The sequence below is a fragment of the Xenopus laevis genome, chromosome 6L (assembly GCF_017654675.1).
Source record: "Xenopus laevis strain J_2021 chromosome 6L, Xenopus_laevis_v10.1, whole genome shotgun sequence".
NCBI lineage: Eukaryota > Metazoa > Chordata > Amphibia > Anura > Pipidae > Xenopus > Xenopus laevis.
The window spans coordinates 78,944,049-78,965,463 of NC_054381.1; the positions used below are offsets into that span (position 1 = coordinate 78,944,049).

The 21,415-nt window shown below is 41.9% G+C and overlaps 1 protein-coding gene across 5 annotated transcripts in view; it reads left to right on the forward strand.

Annotated features, from left to right (window-relative positions):
* The window catches only part of LOC108718513 (dynein heavy chain 5, axonemal), a 379,491-nt gene that overhangs the window by 191,030 nt on the left and 167,046 nt on the right, over positions 1 to 21,415 (forward strand). For all 5 annotated transcript variants that reach the window (XM_041566222.1, XM_041566224.1, XM_041566225.1 and 2 more), the window contains 4 exons: positions 4,737 to 4,826; positions 4,932 to 5,168; positions 5,949 to 6,116; positions 20,733 to 20,939. In XM_041566222.1, the coding sequence (XP_041422156.1) occupies positions 4,737 to 4,826; positions 4,932 to 5,168; positions 5,949 to 6,116; positions 20,733 to 20,939 (702 nt within the window). The remainder of the gene's footprint in view (positions 1 to 4,736; positions 4,827 to 4,931; positions 5,169 to 5,948; positions 6,117 to 20,732; positions 20,940 to 21,415) is intronic.

The window sequence follows — 21,415 nt, forward strand, 5'->3', positions numbered from 1 at the left end:
AGTAGCATTTTAGTATTGTTTTAGTAGTAGTTTTTAGATGGGGCTTGTGACCTAAATTTTAAAGCTGGAAAGAGTCAGAAGAAGAAGGCAAATAATTAAAAAACTCTAAAAAAATAAATCATGAAGATCAATTGAAAAGTTGCTTAGAATTGGCTATTCTATAAAATACTAAACGTTAAGGGGCATATTTATCAAGGGTCGAATTTCGAATTGAAAAAACTTAAAATTCGAAAAGAACAACCGAAATTAAGTCAAAGGTTTTTTATGGTCGAATAGGTTCGTTTTGGAATAACACATTAGATTCAAATTTTTTCCCAAAAATAGGTTCCCCATAGGCTAAAACAGCAATTTGGGAGGTTTTAGATGGCGAATGGTTGAAGTCGAATTTTTAAAGAGACAGTACACAAAATTTTTAAATTTTATGCACATGACTCCCTGCCCTCCCTCTCTCTCAATGGGAGGCTTGAAATACCTGCAGTAACCTTCTCTGGATCTTAGCAATGAATTCTTGGGTTGGGCTAAGATATATCAGTTGAGAAGAACTGAGCATGCTCATGAGCCAACAGCCAAAGGAAATTCCTGAGGGAGGGGGCAGAGTAGGTTTGAGAAGGAATCCTATGTGATTAAGGGGATGCTGCAACTTTACTATTAACCTTAGAACAACCAGAGTGCAGTCAGAGACCAGTTGATTTTAACTAAACACTCTGCAGAGGCATACATTGTTTTCAGGTAGCCCACAAACTGTGGGGCAAAGCTATAGGCCTGCAGTGTGCCTATAAGATATTGGTGATCTACCCTGTCAATGCCTTTTCTTGATCCAGAGAGAGATAAGCAAGACATAGACCAGTCCTTCTCGCAAAATATAGTAAGTCTCGGATCAGAAAGACATTATCAAAAATTGTCCGACCGGGAACTGTATAGGACTGGTCAGGATGAATCACCTCTGCCAGCACAGATTTGAGCCTGAGTGAGATAACTTTGGCCACGATCTTATAGTCTATGCTGAGCAGTAAGACTGGTCTACAGTTCTTAATAAGGCAGAGATCCCCCTTCTTAGGAAGTAGTGATAACACTGCTTGTGGGGCATTAAACAGAGTGCTTGAGAGAGTTCATCTAGAGTGATTGGAGTCTCCAACCTCTCTTTTCTCCTCTCACTGACCACTGGAAGCCCATCCCATAGCTCCTCACAGGCATCTGGAGAGATGGGATCTGGAGAAAAAATGTTTTGATAGAAGGACCGGGCTCTGTCCTGGATAGCCTCTGGATCCTCAAGGGGGTGCCATCCTCCACAAAAAGGCATGTGATTTGTTTTCAGTTCCCCTTCTCCAGAGCATAGAAGAATCATGAACCACGATCCATATCACAGAGTAACTGCATCCGCCTTCGCACAAAGGCACAAAAAGCCTGTCACTGTTCCATGTTACGCATCACTTCTTTACTTTCTAGGTATTGACATTGAAGGGCTTGATCTTCAGAGCCTAAATAGCCTTTGCTCAAAATCAAGCACCTCCTAGTTCAGTGCCTCAACCCCTGCATTGCGCTTGCCTGCTCATACTTTTGGTATACTCTTGACACAAGAGCTTTAGGTGAACCTTGCCTACATCCCACCACTGATTTAATGTGGCAAATTCATCCTGAAAAGCCCTCCACCCCTCTTCTATGACCTTAAAGGGATACTGTCATGGGAAAAAAAAATTTTTTCAAAATGAATCAATTAATAGTGTTGCTCCAGCAGAATTCTGCACTGAAATCCATTTCTCAAAAGAGCAAACAGATTTTTTTCTATTCAATTTTGAAATCTGACATGGGACTAGACATATTGTCAATTTCCCAGCTGCCCCAAGTCATGCGACTTGTGCTCTGATAAACTTCAATCACTCTTTACTGCTGTACTGCAAGTTGGAGTCATATCGTCTCCCTCCCTTTTCCCCCCCAGCAGCCAAACAAAAGAACAATGGGAAGGTAACCAGATAGCAGCTGCTTGGTAGATCTAAGAACAACACTCAATAGTAACCCATATCCCACTGAGACACAAGTCATATGACCAGGGGCAGCTGGGAAATTGACAGCGAGTTTGTAGCCCAGAGGAAGTGAAGAGAACTTGGCTAGCAATCGCTCACCGTTTGGGTCAAAAGAAAATCTATTTTTAGTATTTGTATGCGCTGACTTCATTTTGGGGCCTCTAAAGATACTTTGGTAAACCTATGCACAATGGGCACCAAACTGTTTGGAGGACCCCTGGCAATCATATTTATGGTGCTTTCTCTTGGTACATAATGATACATGGGCGATTTGATGCTGGAAATTTGAAGCTTCGAGGCAATTTTCAGATATTTCACCAAAACCGACAATTTTGGGAAAGCCTTGCGACTACCCATTTTAGATTCGGTAGAATGTGTACTTTCCAAAAATACATAGTTTTGCTGGGTAAACATATATTTCTGTGTTTTTACCCCACAAAAATGCAGCCAATGTGTTGCTTTTTCATATTCAGGGTGATTTTTCTTGGTACCCAATACAGTGTGGGATATGCGGTGCAGCAAAATAAAACCTTTAAAGTCATTTTTCAGAATTTTGATAAATTGTAATAAAAACCGCTACGTTCAGACAAGCTTTGATGTTTGGTAGTTAGGAGTAAAGAAACATAGTTACTCATTTTTGAATCAGCAGAATGTGTACTTTTCAAAAATATATGATTGTCTGGGGTAAACCTACTGTTTCAGGATTTTTTGGCCTTGGAATCTAAAGTATGCCGTTTTCTGCTTTCGTGCTTAGAAAATTCGGTGATATACTGCAGGGAGTTTTTGCTGTACAGAAGCCCTAAAACTATACATATCTGGTATTGGCATGTTTGAGAGACATTTGAATTTCCAAATCAGTTGGCTTTTCATGCGTAAAATTAAATTTTTTTTTTGGTATAAATTCATATTTTATGAAAAATGTGAGCTTTAATTTTTTTGGTATTTAGCACTATAAATCTCTTTGCAGAGGTGGAAATACATACATACAAACTCAGCCAGATTTAGAAAGCTCAGGTTCTCCCGAAAAAAACCCAATGTATAGTTTTCCTAGGTAAACTAAAGGTTTCCCCTCAGAAAATGCCCATAAAGTGAAAGAGCACAAAATATTTCAAAACGTCTGGCATTTCGTGCAACTGAAATGCGAAATTCTGCAACACAAAATTTAAATAAGTTGATAATGGTGCTGTACAATACATATAAAATGATATAATATTTACAGATTATGTCGGTTTCATTTGCCAAGATTTTGTAATGATTTTGTAATCTTTTATGTCCATATAACAGTTTCCAGAGCATGTAGCCTCTGTTTTTATAAATATCATTGCATTTTCTATTAAACTTGATAACCTAACATTATAGTTATAGCACACACCTGTGGAAATATGTAAATGTTTTTTGTTTCAATAGTTAGCTTCTAAAATGTTAATATCCTTGTAGATATCCTTCTTCTTCCTGCACCAGCCTCTATAATTATTAGTCTAGTGGTTTTGCGTTTTAAATGTGAAAATAAAATTCCCTAATCTGGAAAGGCAACATGGATGCTTAGGGGCTTATTTATCAAAGGTTGAAATTTATTTGAATTCAAATAAATTTGAATATACTCACAACTCGAATGGGAGTTTATCTATAAAAAACTTGAATGTCTAATATTCGATCGAATAGTCCAGACCTGAAAATTTTAATAAAATTCTAATCAAGTTTTTCCTCCAAAGAAAAAACATGCAAGGTAATTAATATATTCAAATGGTTCAACTGACCTCTGCCATTGACTTGTAAATTAACTCGGCATGTTTTTGGTGGCGAATATTCAAATTAAAACTGTTTCCATGGTTGACTTTTTTAATTTGAATTTGTGAGTTTTGACACAAAAAAATTAAAAAATTCGAATTTGAATTTACCATTCGAACCTTAATTAATCTGCCCCTTAGTGTATCTTGAATGAAAGAGAGACCCTTGAATGTTTTTATCATTTTCTCAGCGTTGTATGTTTGTTTATGGAGGCATGATACTGGGTTTATATATGTAAGTTGTTTTAAACTTTGATGCAGGCAGTGCACAAGGGAATACACCTTATGTTAGATTTGATAAGCAATACTAAAACATTCACAAGTCTCTTCAGTTAAATCTGACATTTTTAATGCAGAATAAATATTTGGAGTCACAGTTATACACTGTAGTAGTAGATTGGCTACTCTAATAGAAAACAATCTAGAGTGCTTGTTTCTCACTCCATTCTAGTTTGGTGTTTAATTTGGTGTTTGGTGTTTAGTTTAATGTAATTCCTAAATAATTTTTACCACTCTGGGAAAGTATATATGATAAATGAATCATAATGCTGTATTTGTATTATAGTTTAGAAAATTTGTAAGACCCTTATCTAAACAACATGCTATATAATAAAAAAAAATTTTCGTATTTTGTCAAACCTGACGCACCCTATGAAATCATAAGTTTGATTGTATGTTTAAATAATGTTAGATTCTTTTATGTTTTGATAACTGATTGCTATTAGGAGGCAGGAGGATATAACTATTGATCTGAATCTATTTAATTAAACCTGTCTTAAAGGATGTAAGAAAATGATGAAATACAAGGTAGATGCTTTAGCTTTCAGGTTTTTGAAGGTATATTTAAAAAATGTACATTATCAAAGGCAACTGAATTATTTCATACAATGATCTGCTACTTATATATATATGTATTTCCCTTCCACAGGACTTGCTTAATTTCATTTTTACAGCAGAGTCTCCTAAGATGCAGATTTTAGAGTGCATGTATATAAAGCAGGCCATAGACCTTTTACAGGTAAGCCAAAATAAGTAAGAAGGGTGGAAAAGAGAAATCAAAGCAAGCACAGTACAGATATTAATGGCATCTTGATCCTCGTGTTTTGTTTTTTAATTAATTTAGGGACTATTGTATAACAAAGATGAGAAACAACCAGGTCAGGAACATGTAGCTCGGCTGTTTATTTTTGCAGTAATGTGGTCATTAGGAGCCTTGCTAGAACTGGATGACCGAATGAAGATGGAAAAGTTTTTGTGGGACCATTCAGCACTTCTTGAGCTCCCCACTGTCAGTGGGGATCAAACCATTTTTGAATTTGTGATTGATGATCATGGGCAGTGGCAGCATTGGACTAAAAAGGTTTGTTACCCTTCCTTTATATTGTAATAACCACTAAAATGACCAGGGAATAGAGCGCCAAAGGTTATTTAACACAGTTGTAAGCAATACAAGTTACTGCCCTCTACTCATACCGACAATCTACTCACACCCACATGTGGAAAAATATGACACTGGAGTTCAGTAAGGCACAAAATACATGAAAACTAAAAGTACTGAAAGTTAAATAGTGCAACCCTATATGATGTACTTGTCCAGAAATATATCCAGGTAACAGAATTAAACAACTCTCCATTCACACCTTCAATGCCACAAAATATGATAATGTTGCCTTTTTTATTAAGAAAAATATTAATATAAAAAACAGTGGTCGTTATTCCCCTGTATCTGTATTTCCCACTTTTCAGAGTTTCCCTGATGCCTCTATATGCATAAGTATTTTCCATTATACAGCTCCTCTGCTTATATTGGTGAATTCTTTATTAATTGCCAAGTCCTTTATTAAGGGGGTTATTTACTAAACCGAAAATAAATCTGATTTAGCTTTTTTGGGCAAAAACCTGAATTCTTGGTGGGAAAAAAAAATCTTTCGAGATTGTTTATGCCCCGATGCTGAAAAAAGCCTTAATCCAAAAAAAGTCATGTATAAGTCAGTGGGAGATGAATTTGTATTTTAGTAAATAGCGCACTAACTCTTCCATTGCCAAAAAAAGGAGCAAATCAGTATGTACCATAAAAATGTATACAAAGAAGTACAATAATATATGCTTACAGACCTCTTGTTTTCTTCTACAAATACAGGTTCCTGAATATGTGTACCCTAAAGACTCGGTCCCAGAATATGCCTCAATTCTAGTTCCCAATGTTGACAATGTTAGGACAGATTTTTTAATGCACACAATAATGAAACAAGGAAAAGCTGTTCTACTCATTGGAGAGCAGGGTACAGCAAAAACAGTAATGATTAAGGTAAATAGCCTTCAATGACAATTGACACTGAATTTGGTTGCTGTTGCTATTCACCGTTTTTTTTTGGCTGGTGTGGCTTTTTTTGTGAAATCATAAATGTAACTGTTCGTCTGCCAGTCCATTTGTCTATCCTATGCACAAGTCAAATTTATTAGTTCACATCTAGATAGATAGATAGATAGATAGATAGATAGATAGATAGATAGATAGATAGATAGATAGATAGATAGATAGATAGATAGATAGATAGATAGATAGATAGATAGATAGATCTATATATGACAATATATGATAGAGTTTGGATAGTTTTTCAATGTGAGTACTTCTCTAACATGAATTATAACATCTTGTGCTGGCATATAACCAACAATAAATCTTCATAACAAACCATTTCCAGATTTATAAATGAGCATAAGAGGCAAAAAGCCTCTAATTCTGTGACTCTACTATAACCCTTGTTCATTAAATCATTGTAGGATGGCATAAAAATACAGTACAGGTATGGGATCAGTATCCGGAAACCCATTATCCAAAAAACTCTGAATTACAGAAAGGATGTTTCCCAAAGACTCCATTGTAATCAAATAAATAACATTTTGAAAAATTATTTCCTTTTCTCTGTAATAATAAAACAGTACCTTATACTTAATCCAAACGAAGATATATTTAATCCTTATTGGAAGCAAAATCAATTTATATGGTTTTTTAATGTTTACATGATTTTGTAGCCTTAAGGTATGAGGATCCAAATTATGGAAAGATCCACCACAGGTCCCGAGCATTTTGGATAACAGGTCCCACACCTATATATGAAAAAGTCCAACTGATTTAGATACTGTACACTGGACATAGCACCCTTAGGGGCAGATTTATTATAATGTGAGTTTAGAGCTTGATAAATAAAATCTCATTACTTTATATTCATTCCTGTAGTATTTTTAGAATTGTATTTATCAATAGGTGAAAGTTAGAACTCACTATTTTATAAATATGGTTCTAAAAATCCCATAGGAATGAATAGAATGTGGGTTAGGTTTTATTTATTAAGCTTTAAACTCACATTTTAATAAGTCCGCCCATTCGTATAGGTTTTAAAAAAAGAGTGCAATTCTATTATAATGACACATCAATAAATAAACAATGGTGAAGATGAGTCTTTTACATGTGAAAGTTTCTACTGATACTGGCTTATTTTTTCTAAAGGGAAACAGGATAATATTTTAAGGGGGAAATGTAATAAAAGACACTGGAGCTCATTTATAAACACTGGGCACCTTTGCACCTGGGCAGTAACACAGAGAAACCAATCGGTGATTAGCTCTTTTTCAGGCATCTGCGGATAGAACAATTAAAGCAAACAACTAATTGCTTGTCATAGGATACTGCCCAGGTGCAAATTTGCCCAGTGTGTATAAATGACCCCCAGTAAGTTTGCCCAGGAGCAGTACTCTTGCAGGTAGCATTTATTGGTCACCTGTTTAAAAGCAAATATCTTATTGGTTGCTATGGGTTACTGCTCCTGGGCAAACTTAGTGCCTTTTATTACATATGGGGGTGAGTGTCTTTCTGATTATAGCCCCTCGTACAGTGACAGAAAGCATGCAGTTTGGCTGCCTTGGAAGCAGACCCGCTGGATTCCATTTTCACAGATACTGTATGTAGAACAAGAACATTTCTTTGGAATTTAGCCAGACCCTTGGTTGCAATATGAGATGTCCCTTTCTAAATTTGCTAACGTTCATGGTATTCAGCCTTTAACTTTCACTATTAACACTACTTCTTTCTAAAGGGTCATTTTTATTTGTCAATTAGTTTGGCTATTGTATTATAAACATTAGTTTTGGCTAGATTTTTAAATATTTGGTATACTAGAAGTAGATCTTTTTTACCCCCCCATAACCTTTTACATGCAAACTAGTTTTGCTAGTAAAACTAGTTTCCTAAACAGAGAATATGTAATTTTGTAGTAAATATTGGATTGGATTGGTTGCTTACATCACCTCAGTTGCTAAGTGTTACCCCAGAATTGTGTCCCCTGTAGGATTATTGACCGCAAATGCAGAGTGAGCGCAGCGGAGCTCATGGGTGTGGCGCTTTGGTAATCTTCGAGTCTGTGGATTTATCACAGTAGGGGGTTAAGTTCTCCTTTAAGTTCATGCTTTGAGAGGTAATGTTGCTAAGCTCACTATTGTCTCTTGTATAGTAAGCAATATACAGTACATTGGACTCAGGCGCGTTTTAGGTATTAATGCTGCCTGAGGCGGCGTGAGGAATGCCGCCCTCCCGGTATGGGCCTGTCACGATCGCCGCCCGGAGCAGTTCCAGGAGCTCTGGGCGGCGCGTCCTCCCCTGCCTGCGTCGCTCCCAAAATGGCGGCGCCCATGGCCGCCACGTGGGTAGCGGCGCCGACGTCAGCGCAAGGACGCCAATGACGTCACAAGGGCGCCAAATTCAAAGATAAAAACGCTACCAAGATGCCAGAATGGCGCCCAAGTATAGGAAACTTTCCCTAAGTGTATCCTGGGTTCCCTGTGAGCTGCTATTGCTAAATCTTGTTCCTGATTATTATCTTGACCCTTGCCTGGACTTTGGACTTTGCTGTTATCTGCCTGCCCGGGAACTTTTGCCTGGATTTTGACTACTCTTTGGATTAACCCTTTGGACACCGCGACCTTGCTCCCTCAAGAGGGCTTCCTCCTCGATCCGGACTACCTCCCTGGAGGGAGCTCCCGGCTCCCTGACATTATACTTGGGCCATGGATCCTACTGAGGAAGCTACGCCTGATGTCAGACGAGCGCCTCGCTTCAGTGTGGGACCCACAGGCCTGCAGAGGTTTCACTACACAGTGCCAGATCCAGTTCGAGTTTCAACCCTCGCACTTCCCCAATGAACGTTCCAAGGTGGGCTATGTGATGTCTCGTTTGGTGTGCAAACCACTTGAGTGGGCAACATCTCTTTGGGAGAAGAATTCTCCACTGACTTTTGATGCCAAGGCTTTTCTTCAAGCATTTCGTACTGTGTTTGATGCCCCGGGTCGGGTCACTAATGCCCCGTCTCGTCTTCTGCAACTCCGGCAGGGGAACCGCAGTGTCAGTGACTATGCTATTGACTTTAGAACTTTGATGGCTGAGACTTCCTGGTATGACGATGCCTATAAGGCTGTATTCTATCAAGGTCTGTCTATTCGCATTAAAGATGATCTTGTCTCCAGGGAGTTCCCTGATCTGTTGGAAGATCTGATTGTACTATCCATTAAGGTGGACACTCGTCTCAGAGAGCATCAAGTAGAGAAGGAGCGTTGTAAAAGATTTCAACCCTTGTTGGCACCCCGCTTCCAGAGACCTCTCTTGCATACTCCAGCTACTCAAGCTTCTACTTCTCCTCCGGAGGAACCGATGCAAGTTGGAAGGGCTCGTCTCTCTGAACAAGAAAGGCCCCGTAGATGGATGGCTGGCCTATGTCTGTATTGTGGCGGACAGTCTCATTTTGCGAACTCTTGTCCGGTGAGGCCCACGAGTTCTGTTCCCCGAGGTATATCTAGGGTAACTCATGTAGGGGGCACTACTCCGAAGTCTCAAGAGAACACTCACAGGTTTCTCCTTCCTTTACAGATTCGTCTAGCCACTAAGACCATTGTCGGCTTAGCTTTCATTGACTCTGGAGCTGCTGGCAACTTCATGGACGCTCTTTTTGCCAAATACATGGAGGTTCCCTTATTCCCATTGTCTACTCCTCTTCGTGTCACTGCCATTGACGACAGACCCCTGGAGGCTGAATTTATCTCTATGACGACTGGGGAATTGCCTGTGCAGGTTGGGACGCTGCATAAAGAAAGACTATCGTTCCTAATTATTTCCTGCCCATCCGTTCCAGTTGTTTTGGGTCTCCCTTGGCTGCGCCTGCATAATCCCACCATTGATTGGTCCGCAGGACAGATTTCCCGTTGGAGCCCATTTTGCCAGCAGCACTGTCTTCCTGCTGAACCCCTCCAGAGGGTGAATATCTCTATGTCTGATCTGAAGACTCTACCCTCCTTTTACAGGGAATTCTCTGATGTATTCTGTAAGAAGTCCGCAGAATTCCTTCCTCCACATCGACTATACGATTGTCCTATCGATCTCCTGCCAGGAACCATGCCCCCTAGGGGTCGCACCTATCCTCTTTCTCCAGCTGAAACTTCCGCTATGAAAGACTATATTCAGGAGAATCTCCAGCGGGGGTTTATCCGCCCCTCTACTTCTCCTGCCGGGGCAGGTTTCTTCTTCGTGGAAAAGAAGGATGGAGGCCTACGTCCTTGCATTGACTACCGGGGCCTTAATAAGATCACAGTTAAAAACCGGTACCCCTCTGGCCTCTGATTGCTGAACTCTTCGATCAATTGAAAGGGGCTAAAATTTTCACTAAATTAGATCTCCGTGGGGCGTACAACCTCATCCGCATCCGTGAAGGGGACGAATGGAAGACGGCATTCAACACTCGGGATGGGCACTATGAATATCTTGTGATGCCCTTTGGCCTCTGTAATGCCCCCGCTGTCTTTCAAGAGCTCGTGAATGACATCTTCCGGGATCTCTTGGGAAAGTCAGTGGTCGTGTACCTGGATGACATCCTGATCTTCTCGAAAGACCTTGTATCTCATCGCTCCCAGGTGAAAGAAGTACTCTCTCGTTTGAGGAAGAACTCTCTCTTCGCCAAGTTGGAGAAATGTGTCTTTGAGGTGTCTAAGATTCCTTTCTTGGGTTATATCATTTCCCCAGAAGGTTTCGAGATGGATCCCGTTAAGGTGTCAGCAATCCAAGAGTGGCCCCTTCCCTTGAGCACCAAGGCTATTCAAAGGTTCATCAGATTTGCCAACTACTACCGGCAATTCATCAGGGGGGTTCTCATCCCGTATTGCACCTATCCTTACTCTCATCCGAAAAGGGGGTAATCCCAGTTCTTGGCCTCCAGTTGCTGTAGAAGCTTTTCAGTCCCTAAAGGACGCATTTTCTTCTGCCCCAGTCCTCCGTCATCCGGATCCTAAGCTACCCTTTTGCATTGAGGTGGATGCATCTGAAGTAGGTGCTGGGGCTATCCTATCCCAGAGACATTCTGCCGATGGGAAGTTGCACCCTTGTGCCTTTTTCTCCAAGAAGTTTTCTCCTGCAGAACAGAATTACGATGTAGGGAATCGAGAACTTCTGGCAGTCAAGCTTGCTCTTGAAGAGTGGCGTCACCTCCTAGAGGGTTCTTCAATTCCGGTCACGATTTATACCGATCATAAGAACTTGGAGTTCATACATTCTCTCAAGAGACTGAATCCTCGTCAGGCCAGGTGGGCCCTGTTCTTCTCCCGCTTTAACTTTTTCTGACCTATCGTCCTGGCTCCAAGAATAGGAAGGCCGATGCGCTTTCCAGAAGTTTCACTCCGGGTGATCGTCTACCAGAAAGACTTGAACCAATTATTCCCCCCGCCAAGATTATTGCATCTCTGTTTCCCCAATTTGCCGAACAAATCTTGGCTGGACAGTCTTCTGCTCCTCCGGATACCCCCATTGGGATGGCTTTTGTTCCCTCTGAGTTACGTCTTCCTATTCTTCAACAAACCCACTGCTCCAAGCAAGCAGGACACCCTGGTCCTGAAAAGACTCTTGAACTCCTTAGATGTTTAGTCTGGTGGCCGACTATTCGTAAAGATGTCAAAGACTTTGTTGCTGCCTGTACCGTTTGTGCCACATCCAAGCCTAGCCATTCTCGCCCCAGTGGGTTATTACAACCATTGCCTATCCCCTCTCTCCATGGACTCATTTAGCAATGGACTTTATTGTTGAACTTCCCCCCTCTTGTGGAAACACTGTGATCTGGGTTGTGATTGACCGCTTTAGCAAGATGGCCCATTTCATTCCCCTGCGGAAGCTTCCCTCTGCTGTGGAGTTGTCTCAGCTCTTCATCCAGTATATTTTCCATCTGCATGGTTTTCCTGTGGAAGTTGTCTCTGACAGAGGTTCTCAGTTTGCTGCTAAGTTTTGGCGTTCCCTGTGCAAAGATCTGGGTATTACTCTCCAGTTCTCCTCCGCTTACCATCCCCAGACTAATGGAGCAGCTGAACGAGTAAACCAAGCTTTGGAACAGTTCTTGAGGAATCACGTCTCCCTTTGTCAAGATGACTGGTCTGATCTCCTCCCATGGGCGGAATTTGCTCATAACAATGCATGCCACACTTCCACTGGAAGGTCTCCGTTCATGTCAGTGTATGGTCAGCATCCTCAAGCCTTCCCTCAGGACTTTGTGTTGTCTGACGTCCCGGCTGCTGATGACCATGCAGCCCACATGTCTGCTATTTGGGCTGCAACCAAGTCGAACTTGGAGAAGAGCGCTCTGGTTCACAAGACGTTTGCAGATCGTAGACGTAGATCCTCTCCTCCCTACAAGGTTGGTGATAAAGTCTGGTTGTCTTCCAGGAACATCCGGTTGAAGGTGCCATCTCCTAAGTTGGGTCCGAAGTTTGTGGGTCCATTCTCCATCTTGGAGGTGATCAATCCTGTGGCTGTCAGACTTCAGCTTCCCCCTGAGATGCGAATTCCCAATGTATTTCATGTCTCTTTGGTGAAATCCGCTACCTCCAACCGCTTTTCTGTGAACCAGTCTCCCCCTCCTACTATTTCTGTGGATGGTCAACAGGAATATGAGGTGGAAAAGATCCTTGACTCCAGAATCTCCAGGGGCTCTCTTCAGTACCTCATCAAGTGGAAGGGGTTTGGCCCTGAAGAATGCTCCTGGGAAGGACCCTCTGATGTGCATGCTCCTCGTCTTGTGAGGGATTTCCATTCCAAATTTCCCCAGAAGCCTAGTCCTGGTGGTCCAGAGGCCCCCCGTGAGGGGGGGGTACTGTCACGATTGCCGCCCGGAGCAGTTCCAGGAGCTCCGGGCGGCGCGTCCTCCCCTGCCGGCGTCGCTCCCAAAATGGCGGCGCCCATGGCCGCCACGTGGGTAGCAGCGCCGGCGCAATGACGTCAGCGCGCCGACGTCGGCGCAAGGACACCAATGACATCACAAAGGCGCCAAATTCAAAGATAAAAACGCTACCAAGACGCCAGAATGGCGCCCAAGTATAGGAAACTTTCCCTAAGTGTATCCTGGGTTCCCTGTGAGCTGCTATTGCTAAATCTTGTTCCTGATTATTATCTTGACCCTTGCCTGGACTTTGGACTTTGCTGTTATCTGCCTGCCCGTGAACTTTTGCCTGGATTCTGACTACTCTTTGGATTAACCCTTTGGACACCGCGACCTTGCTCCCTCAAGAGGGCTTCCTCCTCGATCCGGACTACCTCCCTGGAGGGAGCTCCCGGCTCCCTGACAGGTCCACATTGCTAGCGCAGAAAAGCCAAATCTCTGTGCTAGAAAAGCCAAATTTCTGGTTTAATGCCAGAAATTTGGTTCTTAAAGTTACCAGGAGCTGATTTTTGCCACCTCTGGTAACTTCTGGGGAGCTGCCGTCTGAGGCAAGGTTCTCACCTTGCCTCATGGCAGAAACATGATTGGACTGCATATTTAGTACTGTTAGTAACATAGTAAGTTAAGTTAGCTTTTTACTATTAATATATATTAGTATTAGTATTCACCTCAGCCACAATGCACACCTCATTACCGTTCTTTGCCTTCCGGATTGCTGATTTATTGTAGTGTTTATATTCATTAAATGCAGCTTCTGTCCCAACAGACTTGTAGTTTCTAAATGTCTTTCTCTTCTTTCCTATTCATTTTTTTTACTTATATATTAAGCCATATAGGGTGATTTTTCATGCTTCTACATTTACTCCTTAAGAGAATAAATTGAGAACAGTAATGATTTAATATAATTTTAAATGACAACCATTTCTGTACTGTGTTTTTAGATGAAAACATAATGTCCCAATCTATGTTCTGAAGGGCAGCCCTCAAGGCACTAAAATTAGCCTCTTTGAAATTCATGGTTTTTATTGTCCCAGTGTATATTTGTTTTTTATTACCCAGGGGTTTAATGACTTGCACATTTGCTATACGTTTTGGGTCATTAGAGATCACTAGATGCAGTATAGCATTTGTTCTGTTTGGCTTCTCAACAACCTGTCCCATAAAATTGTCATACAACAAGTTTATAAACGTGTTCCCTTTAACTGTCCTGGCAGTACTGTTTCTCCAGTCAATATTTGGGTAATTAAAATCCCCCATAATCATTACTTTCCCCAAACTAGCAGCCCTTTTATATTTGCATTAGGAGTTTAGCCTCCTCCTCCTCACTTACATTAGGGAGTCTATAGCATACTCCTACAATTAATTAGCTGGACTCTTTACAATCGTTAAAGAGCTCCACCCATAAGACTTCTGCCCCCTCATTTTCCATCACCTCCTCCTTTTTATTAGCTTTTAAATCCTGCTTAACAAACAGACATATCCCTCCTCCTTTTCTGTTGCCTCTGTCCCTCTGAAATAAAGTATAGCTGCTGATATTAACCGCCCAGTCATGCGACTCATTCAGCCATGTTTCGGCCACACCAATTACATCATATTTTCCCTCCAGCACCAGAACCTCCAGCTCTCTCGAGACCATTTTATTAAATAAACTTATAATTAAATAAACATTCAAAGAATAGCTGTCTGAAGTAACAAAATAGAGAATTTTACTTACCTACTTGACGTAAATTCCTTTTCTTCTAGTCCCGACATGTCAGTACACATGGGCCATTGCCCCTCCCAGACCTGGAGGTAGGACCTATAACACAGCCAATCAAAATGAATCATGACCTATAAGACCACATGACTTCCTCCTCACCACAGTTATACTTTTGCCATAGCAGTACAGTAACCAAAATAAATAATTGGGATGGGAAACCCTGTACTGACATGTCGGGACTAGAAGAAAAGGAATTTACGTCAAGTAGGTAAGTAAAATTCTCTATTTCTTCTACGTCCCTCCATGTCAGTACACATGGGATCTACCAAGCCATGCACCGAAAACAAGGGGTGGGAATAACCGACATAATGCAAAAACCAAACTGATGCTAAGGAGGCCCTGAGAAAAGGCCAGCATCACATCCATCCAACAGGGGAGCTGATAAAATGTATATCTCCTGAAAAGGGTAGATAAAAGGCACAAGAACAACATGTCCTAGGACATGGTAAACGATTAACAAGAGCTACAAAATCAACCACAAAATTACAGAGACCGGTACTTGAGGATCAAGCATTGCAGATTAAGAATAAACATATTCTGTTTAAAAAGGTTCCCTCAGTGACTAGAGGGATACCTGCAATATGGTTATCTGACAAAACCCCACCTGGGGAAGAACAAAAATCCTGCAACTGTTAAAACAAAAAAGGTGCCTTAGGACAAAACCAGAATGATGGCAATAGCCATCTCAGAACTAAAACACCCTAGAAACCACCAGGAAATCAATCAGATCAGAAACTAAACACAATTTGAATGCATCTATCACCAGTGCTGGAGAAATACACAATCCTCAGCAATAGCAAGTGGCCCAAAAAGACTTGGCCCACATTAGCCTGGTCCTGCATCTTAATGGAAGCAGCTCAAACCAGTGCTGACCTGAGTCACCTCTACACCAGAGATCAGTCCAAGATCCACTAACTCCATGCTAATAATCCCTAATGAAGACTTAACTAAATGAACACCAACTCTGGGTTATCATAAATCAGCATATCATTGTAACCATTGTAGAGCCATGCTGGTACAGCCCAGTAGCTCCACCAATCACCAAATCTAAACTGGGTATACAACAGCACAAGGATAAGCTGCTGAACCAACCAATGTGACTTAAAGCCATCTACCAGTAAGCTATGCTGTTGCCCCAGCCAACTGCTACACAAGCAAGCAATGGGACCCAAGCCAATTACAGTTCTAGAAAACACCCACAAAAGCCAAGGCCACTACAGCTCAAGCTGCACAATGCTACAGTTTATGCAAAAACTGAACCAAACCTGTGACCATACATAGAAGCTACTGAACCAGCCAACAGCTGGGATCACAATCCAAAATCAGGCATGCCAGAAGCTTATAGCCTGCAAAAACTGGTACCAACCAGCAATGATGCACAATCCACTGGCAGAGAGCCAGCCACCATACATGCAACCAGTGGTGGACCAGCCAGCTATTATGTATTCCAACATAGATGTGCAAGGCCATTGTCACACTAGCAGGCCAAGATGCCCGTCAGCTGAAGTGTTTGCAAAAAACCAGAGTGAAATTCGAATACACAAGCAATAGTAAATAAGCCAGCTATTGTGAATGCCACCCTTAGGGACAAGGTAACCAACTGCACTGGCACCTGACACAAAAGTCAATTTCCATACATGCAACAACGGAGCACGTCAGTTGTTGAACTTGCAAAACCCTGGTCCACAAGCCAGCCTTATTGATAATAAGCATTGGCATACAAGACCAAAAACAATGCATGTAAGGCAGAAGAAAAGGTTAGCTGTAAGCCAACATATTACCAACATCAGCTGCTGAATACCAATCAGCAACAAAATTAGCTATGGGATGTGAAACTCAGAGCAAACACCAGCTGATGGTACAACCCATGCTAGATCCAACCAAATAGTCAATCATACCTACTGCTGGTGTAACCAGAACCATACCTGCAAGGATTGCAGACAAGACAAAACCAATGGCTGTTGTCCTGCCAAGGATTGCCGCAAGGCAAACAGACATGCCCACCAAGGGCCACAGCAAGAATAGTAACCATGCCTATCAGCCGCCACAGCCTGGCTGGTGACCTATGCACCATAGGTCACAGCCAAGACTGGCAGCCACAAGCCCACAAGGACTATAATAAAAACTAGCAGCCACATTAGCCAGGGGCCACAGAAAAGGCCAACAGCCCAAGAACCCTGGTAAAAGGCAAGCAAGCACCTAAGTTAAGTGCCATGAAAACAGGCCCACAGCCATAATAACCCAGGTAAAAGGACAACCAAACAAATGTGCCAAGGGTAAAAGACCACATGAGCCAAAGGCTCATGCAACAGGCCAGCAGAGCAAGGGCCCTTGTAAAAGGCCAGCAGGACCATGGTAAAAAGCCATGGACCAAAACAAGGGCTCTAACCCAAGCCAAGGGCCATAATGAAGGCCAGAGGCCACACAAACCCAGCTCCCTGGCGAGATGCCCGAGGCCACACAAAGGGCCATAGACTACAAGCTGGCTTCCAGCATGTTAAGGTGCCAATAGACATAACAGTAAGTGCCCTTTAATCTACCAACAATTAAAGAAGGGAAATTTACAGTCACAAAAACTCAGTAGATGTAGTATAACTACAACTGAGCTCCCAACAAAAGCCACCAGATGGGAATAGAATATCTAAGAGAAGGCCTACATCACACAAAAAGACACCATATAACTTGGAACACTGCCTGTTAAGTGTGGATACATCATAGGAAAAAAATGGGGCACAATGCTGCTACAGCAGAACATACCCCTAGCCGGTCCTGGAAATACCAGGTGTAATAAGAGCACACTTGCCTACTGTGTCTGCACAGAGAACTCGGGCTCACAAACCTAAGACCTCAGATGACAACTATACAAGAAGTCAGAGGAATACAGGCACCTAACCAGATAGTATGCGCTAGACAGTAGGAATAATCCAGACAGATCCTTGGTGGCAGACTGCTTCTTAGGAGCAGACTCAGGGGCGTAACTAAAGAGGAAGCAGACCCTGCGGCTGCAGGTGGGCCCAAAAGGTATAGGGACCCATAAGGCCCTAATAAAGAGCAATTTCAATACGTATTGGTAAAAAAGCACAACCTCTGGATATGTTAGGGGCCCTAAAATGAATTTGCTGTGGGGCCCAATGACATCAGGTTACAGCACTGAGCAGACTCAATGTAAGGAAGGAAGGGGCTACCATACTGCTTCAGCAGTGCAAGCCTCCAGCCAACCCTGAAAGCACCCAGTGTAATAAAAGGCAAATATAACCTCTGTGTCTGCACAGAGGACAATAGAAACAACAGTAGCAAACTGAGGAGTATCTGCACATTACCTGATAGCAATGAAAAGTCCGCAGGTTGGAAACTTCAGCTAGAACTCGGATAGGTTTCAGCGGAGGGACATAATTAGCTTATTAACATGCAGACTTAGTACCTTGTGTAACTGCATTATGCACAGAGGACTCCAGCTCACAACAAACGACTTCATATAATATAAGAAGGAACACAGGCAGCTTACCAGATAGCTCAGACTTGTCAGCAGGAATATCCAGTCCAGTGGAACACTGCTTGTTAAGAGCAGACTCATAAGAAAGGAAGGAGGTGCCATACTGCTTGAGCACATGAGCCAATATAACCACTGTGTTAGCCAAGAGGATGCAGGTTCACCCATACAAAACTTAAAATATTAAACAGCAATAGCAAAGGGGCCAAAGGAACACCTGCACCTTACCAGATAGTGACTAGTTAGCTTGATGGAAACTCCAGCCAAAGCCCTGATAGCTTTCAGCTGAGGGACATATTAAGCATATTAACATGCAGACTTCCCAGTGAAATTAATGTTTCAAATACACAATGGATACTGAGAAATCAAAATCTCTGGATTCAGGTACCACACTGCTTAGGCAGAGGGATTCACCAGCCAGTACTTAAAGTGCAGCAAGAGCCAATACTGTATTTTGCACAGAGGACGCCAGCTCACAACATAAGACTTCAGATAATACAAGAAGTCAGGGGAACACAGGCACCTTACCAGATAGCTCAGGCTTGTCAGCAGGAATATCCAGGTGGAACACTGCTTGTTAAGAGCAGACTCATAAGAAGGAAGGAGGTGCCATACTGCTTGATCAGTGCAACCTCTAGCCCTTCCTGGAGGTGCCTTAGTAACATGAGCCAATATAACTTCTGTGTCTGCATAGAGGATGCAGGTTCACCCATACAAGGCTTAAAATATTAAACAGCAATAGCAACGGGGCGAAGGCACACCTGCACCTTATCAGAGTGGCTAATTAGCTGGATGGAAACTCCAGCCAAAGCCCCAATAGCTCTCAGCTGAGGGACATAATTAGCCAATTAGCATGCAGACTTCCCAGTGCACTACACACAGTAGATAATGAAGAATCATACTCACCAGCTTCAGGCAGTTATAACTAGCCCATATGCATACCCACGGACCTTTTGCAGAAGTTCTGTAGAGTTCTGTAAAGTCTCACATAACTCAAAAGAAAAGGGGAGTCCAAAAGCTCACAGGTAACAATGTGGGAAGCCCACACCTGTGTCTGTTCCCAAAAAAGCACTAGATTGAATCTTGTGCCTGGCTGGGCATATAGCAGGGGGGCTGTTTTAGCACAGGGCTAGGACCATGGTATGCCCACACCTGCACTTCTTCCCAATAAGCGATAATTTACAGATTATGCGTCTTGAGGCATCAGGTAAATTCTTCTCCATTACCTGGGAATCATCCCTCTGTGTCCACACAGAGGTAAAAAATAAGCAAAAATAAATAAACAAATAAAAATACAGAAGAAAAAACAAAAGGCTCACAGGTAATAATGTGGGAAGCCCACAACTGTGTCTCTTCCCAAAAAGCACTAGATTGAATCGTGTGCCTCGCTGGGCATATAGCAGGGGGGCTATTTTAGCACAGGGCTAGGATCATGGGTATGCCCACACCTGAATTTCTTCCCAATAAGCGATAATTTACAGATTATGCGTCTTGAGGCATCAGGTAAAATATTCTCCATTACCTGGGAATCATCCCTCTGTGTCTACACAGAGGTAAAAAATAAATAAATAAATAAACAAAAAGAAAATACAAAAGAAAAACAAAAAACAAAAACTGTGTTTGATTTCTCTCAAAATTCAACAAAAAATAAAAAGTGAGGAGGGAGATCCTACCTCCCTGTCCAGTAGGACAAAAAATAACTGTGGTGAGGAGGAAGTCATGTGGTCTTATAGGTCATGATTCATTTTGATTGGCTGTGTTATAGGTCCTACCTCCAGGTCTGGGAGGGGCAATACCCCATGTGTACTGACATGGAGGGACGTAGAAGAAAAATGGTTCTCTTTGCCGCAGTTGAACATTTGGTCCTTTGCCATTTTGACAGTAAAAGAGTTGGATACATAGGCGGAAGGTGATTTTTTTGTTTGCAGAAGCTAAAGATGGCCACATACTGGCTAACTTAAAGGGAGCCGGTCACCCTGAATTTTTTTTACTCAACCAAAGGTTGGCTAATAAAAAAAAAAAAAAAGCTCCCACCAGCCAATCCAATTCAGGGTGACTGGTGCTCTTTGGACGCAGTTGTGCTCTACTGATTATCCACAGTACAGTATATCTAGAAGCAATCTGACTGACAAAAGGAAAATTAGGCATTTGAGAAACAGTGAATATGAGTTATCAGAATCTAATGCTGTGCTAAACACCAGCTGCCACATTTCTTTTTGCTTGAGGCCATCCAACATTGAAGTGATGGGTTGACATTAAAATGTCTCAACTCTGGCTCCTCCAGGACTTAAATGATTCAGTGTTCAAAGGAGCTAAGTCATTCAGTATGTCATTTTTCAAATATCATTGCTGTTATTTTACTGTACAAATAAAAAGGGCAGAATATTATACATAATTATGGAATTGTTTTCTATTTTCCTTATTTTCCTTAAGAGCTATACAAGTAAATATGATCCTGAATATCATGCCACCAAGTCTTTGAACTTCTCTTCTGCAACCCTTCCAAACATGTTTCAACGGAGCATTGAGAGCTACATTGATAAAAGAATGGGAACGACATATGGGCCACCAGCAGGAAAGAAAATGACAGTTTTTATTGATGATATTAATATGCCTATAATCAATGAATGGGGTGATCAGGTAATTTCTGCTGGTCTTTTTTTGTCTGATGAGCTTGGATTTACAGATCCATTAAGTCCTTCTGTCAATCCACTCCTGATTGTGTAAGAAATTGCCATCTTGATTTAGTTATTTCATATGAAAGCTGTTGTTCAGGGAACTTACATGAAGCCCTGATTATCATAACAAAGGTTTTCCTGTGACTACTAAGGCCTATGTCTGCTGTGGGGACCATAAAACTGATTGTGTATGTGAGAAAACTTACTCAACAGGATGTAGGCAAGTTGGGGGTTTATCACAGCATCTTGGCAGTTGGGAGGGTTTCTGTGGGGGCAGGTGAGAACCCAGGATAAAAGAACGCTGGACAAATGAGAGGGGGCTGGGCAGCTGAGAGGAGGCAGCTAGAGAGCTGGAGAAGCCAGAGGAGCCTGGGACAAGACAACATGTGAAGAATGAAGACCAGAGGGGAAGGCAGAGATGAAGCCGAACTCTATTCC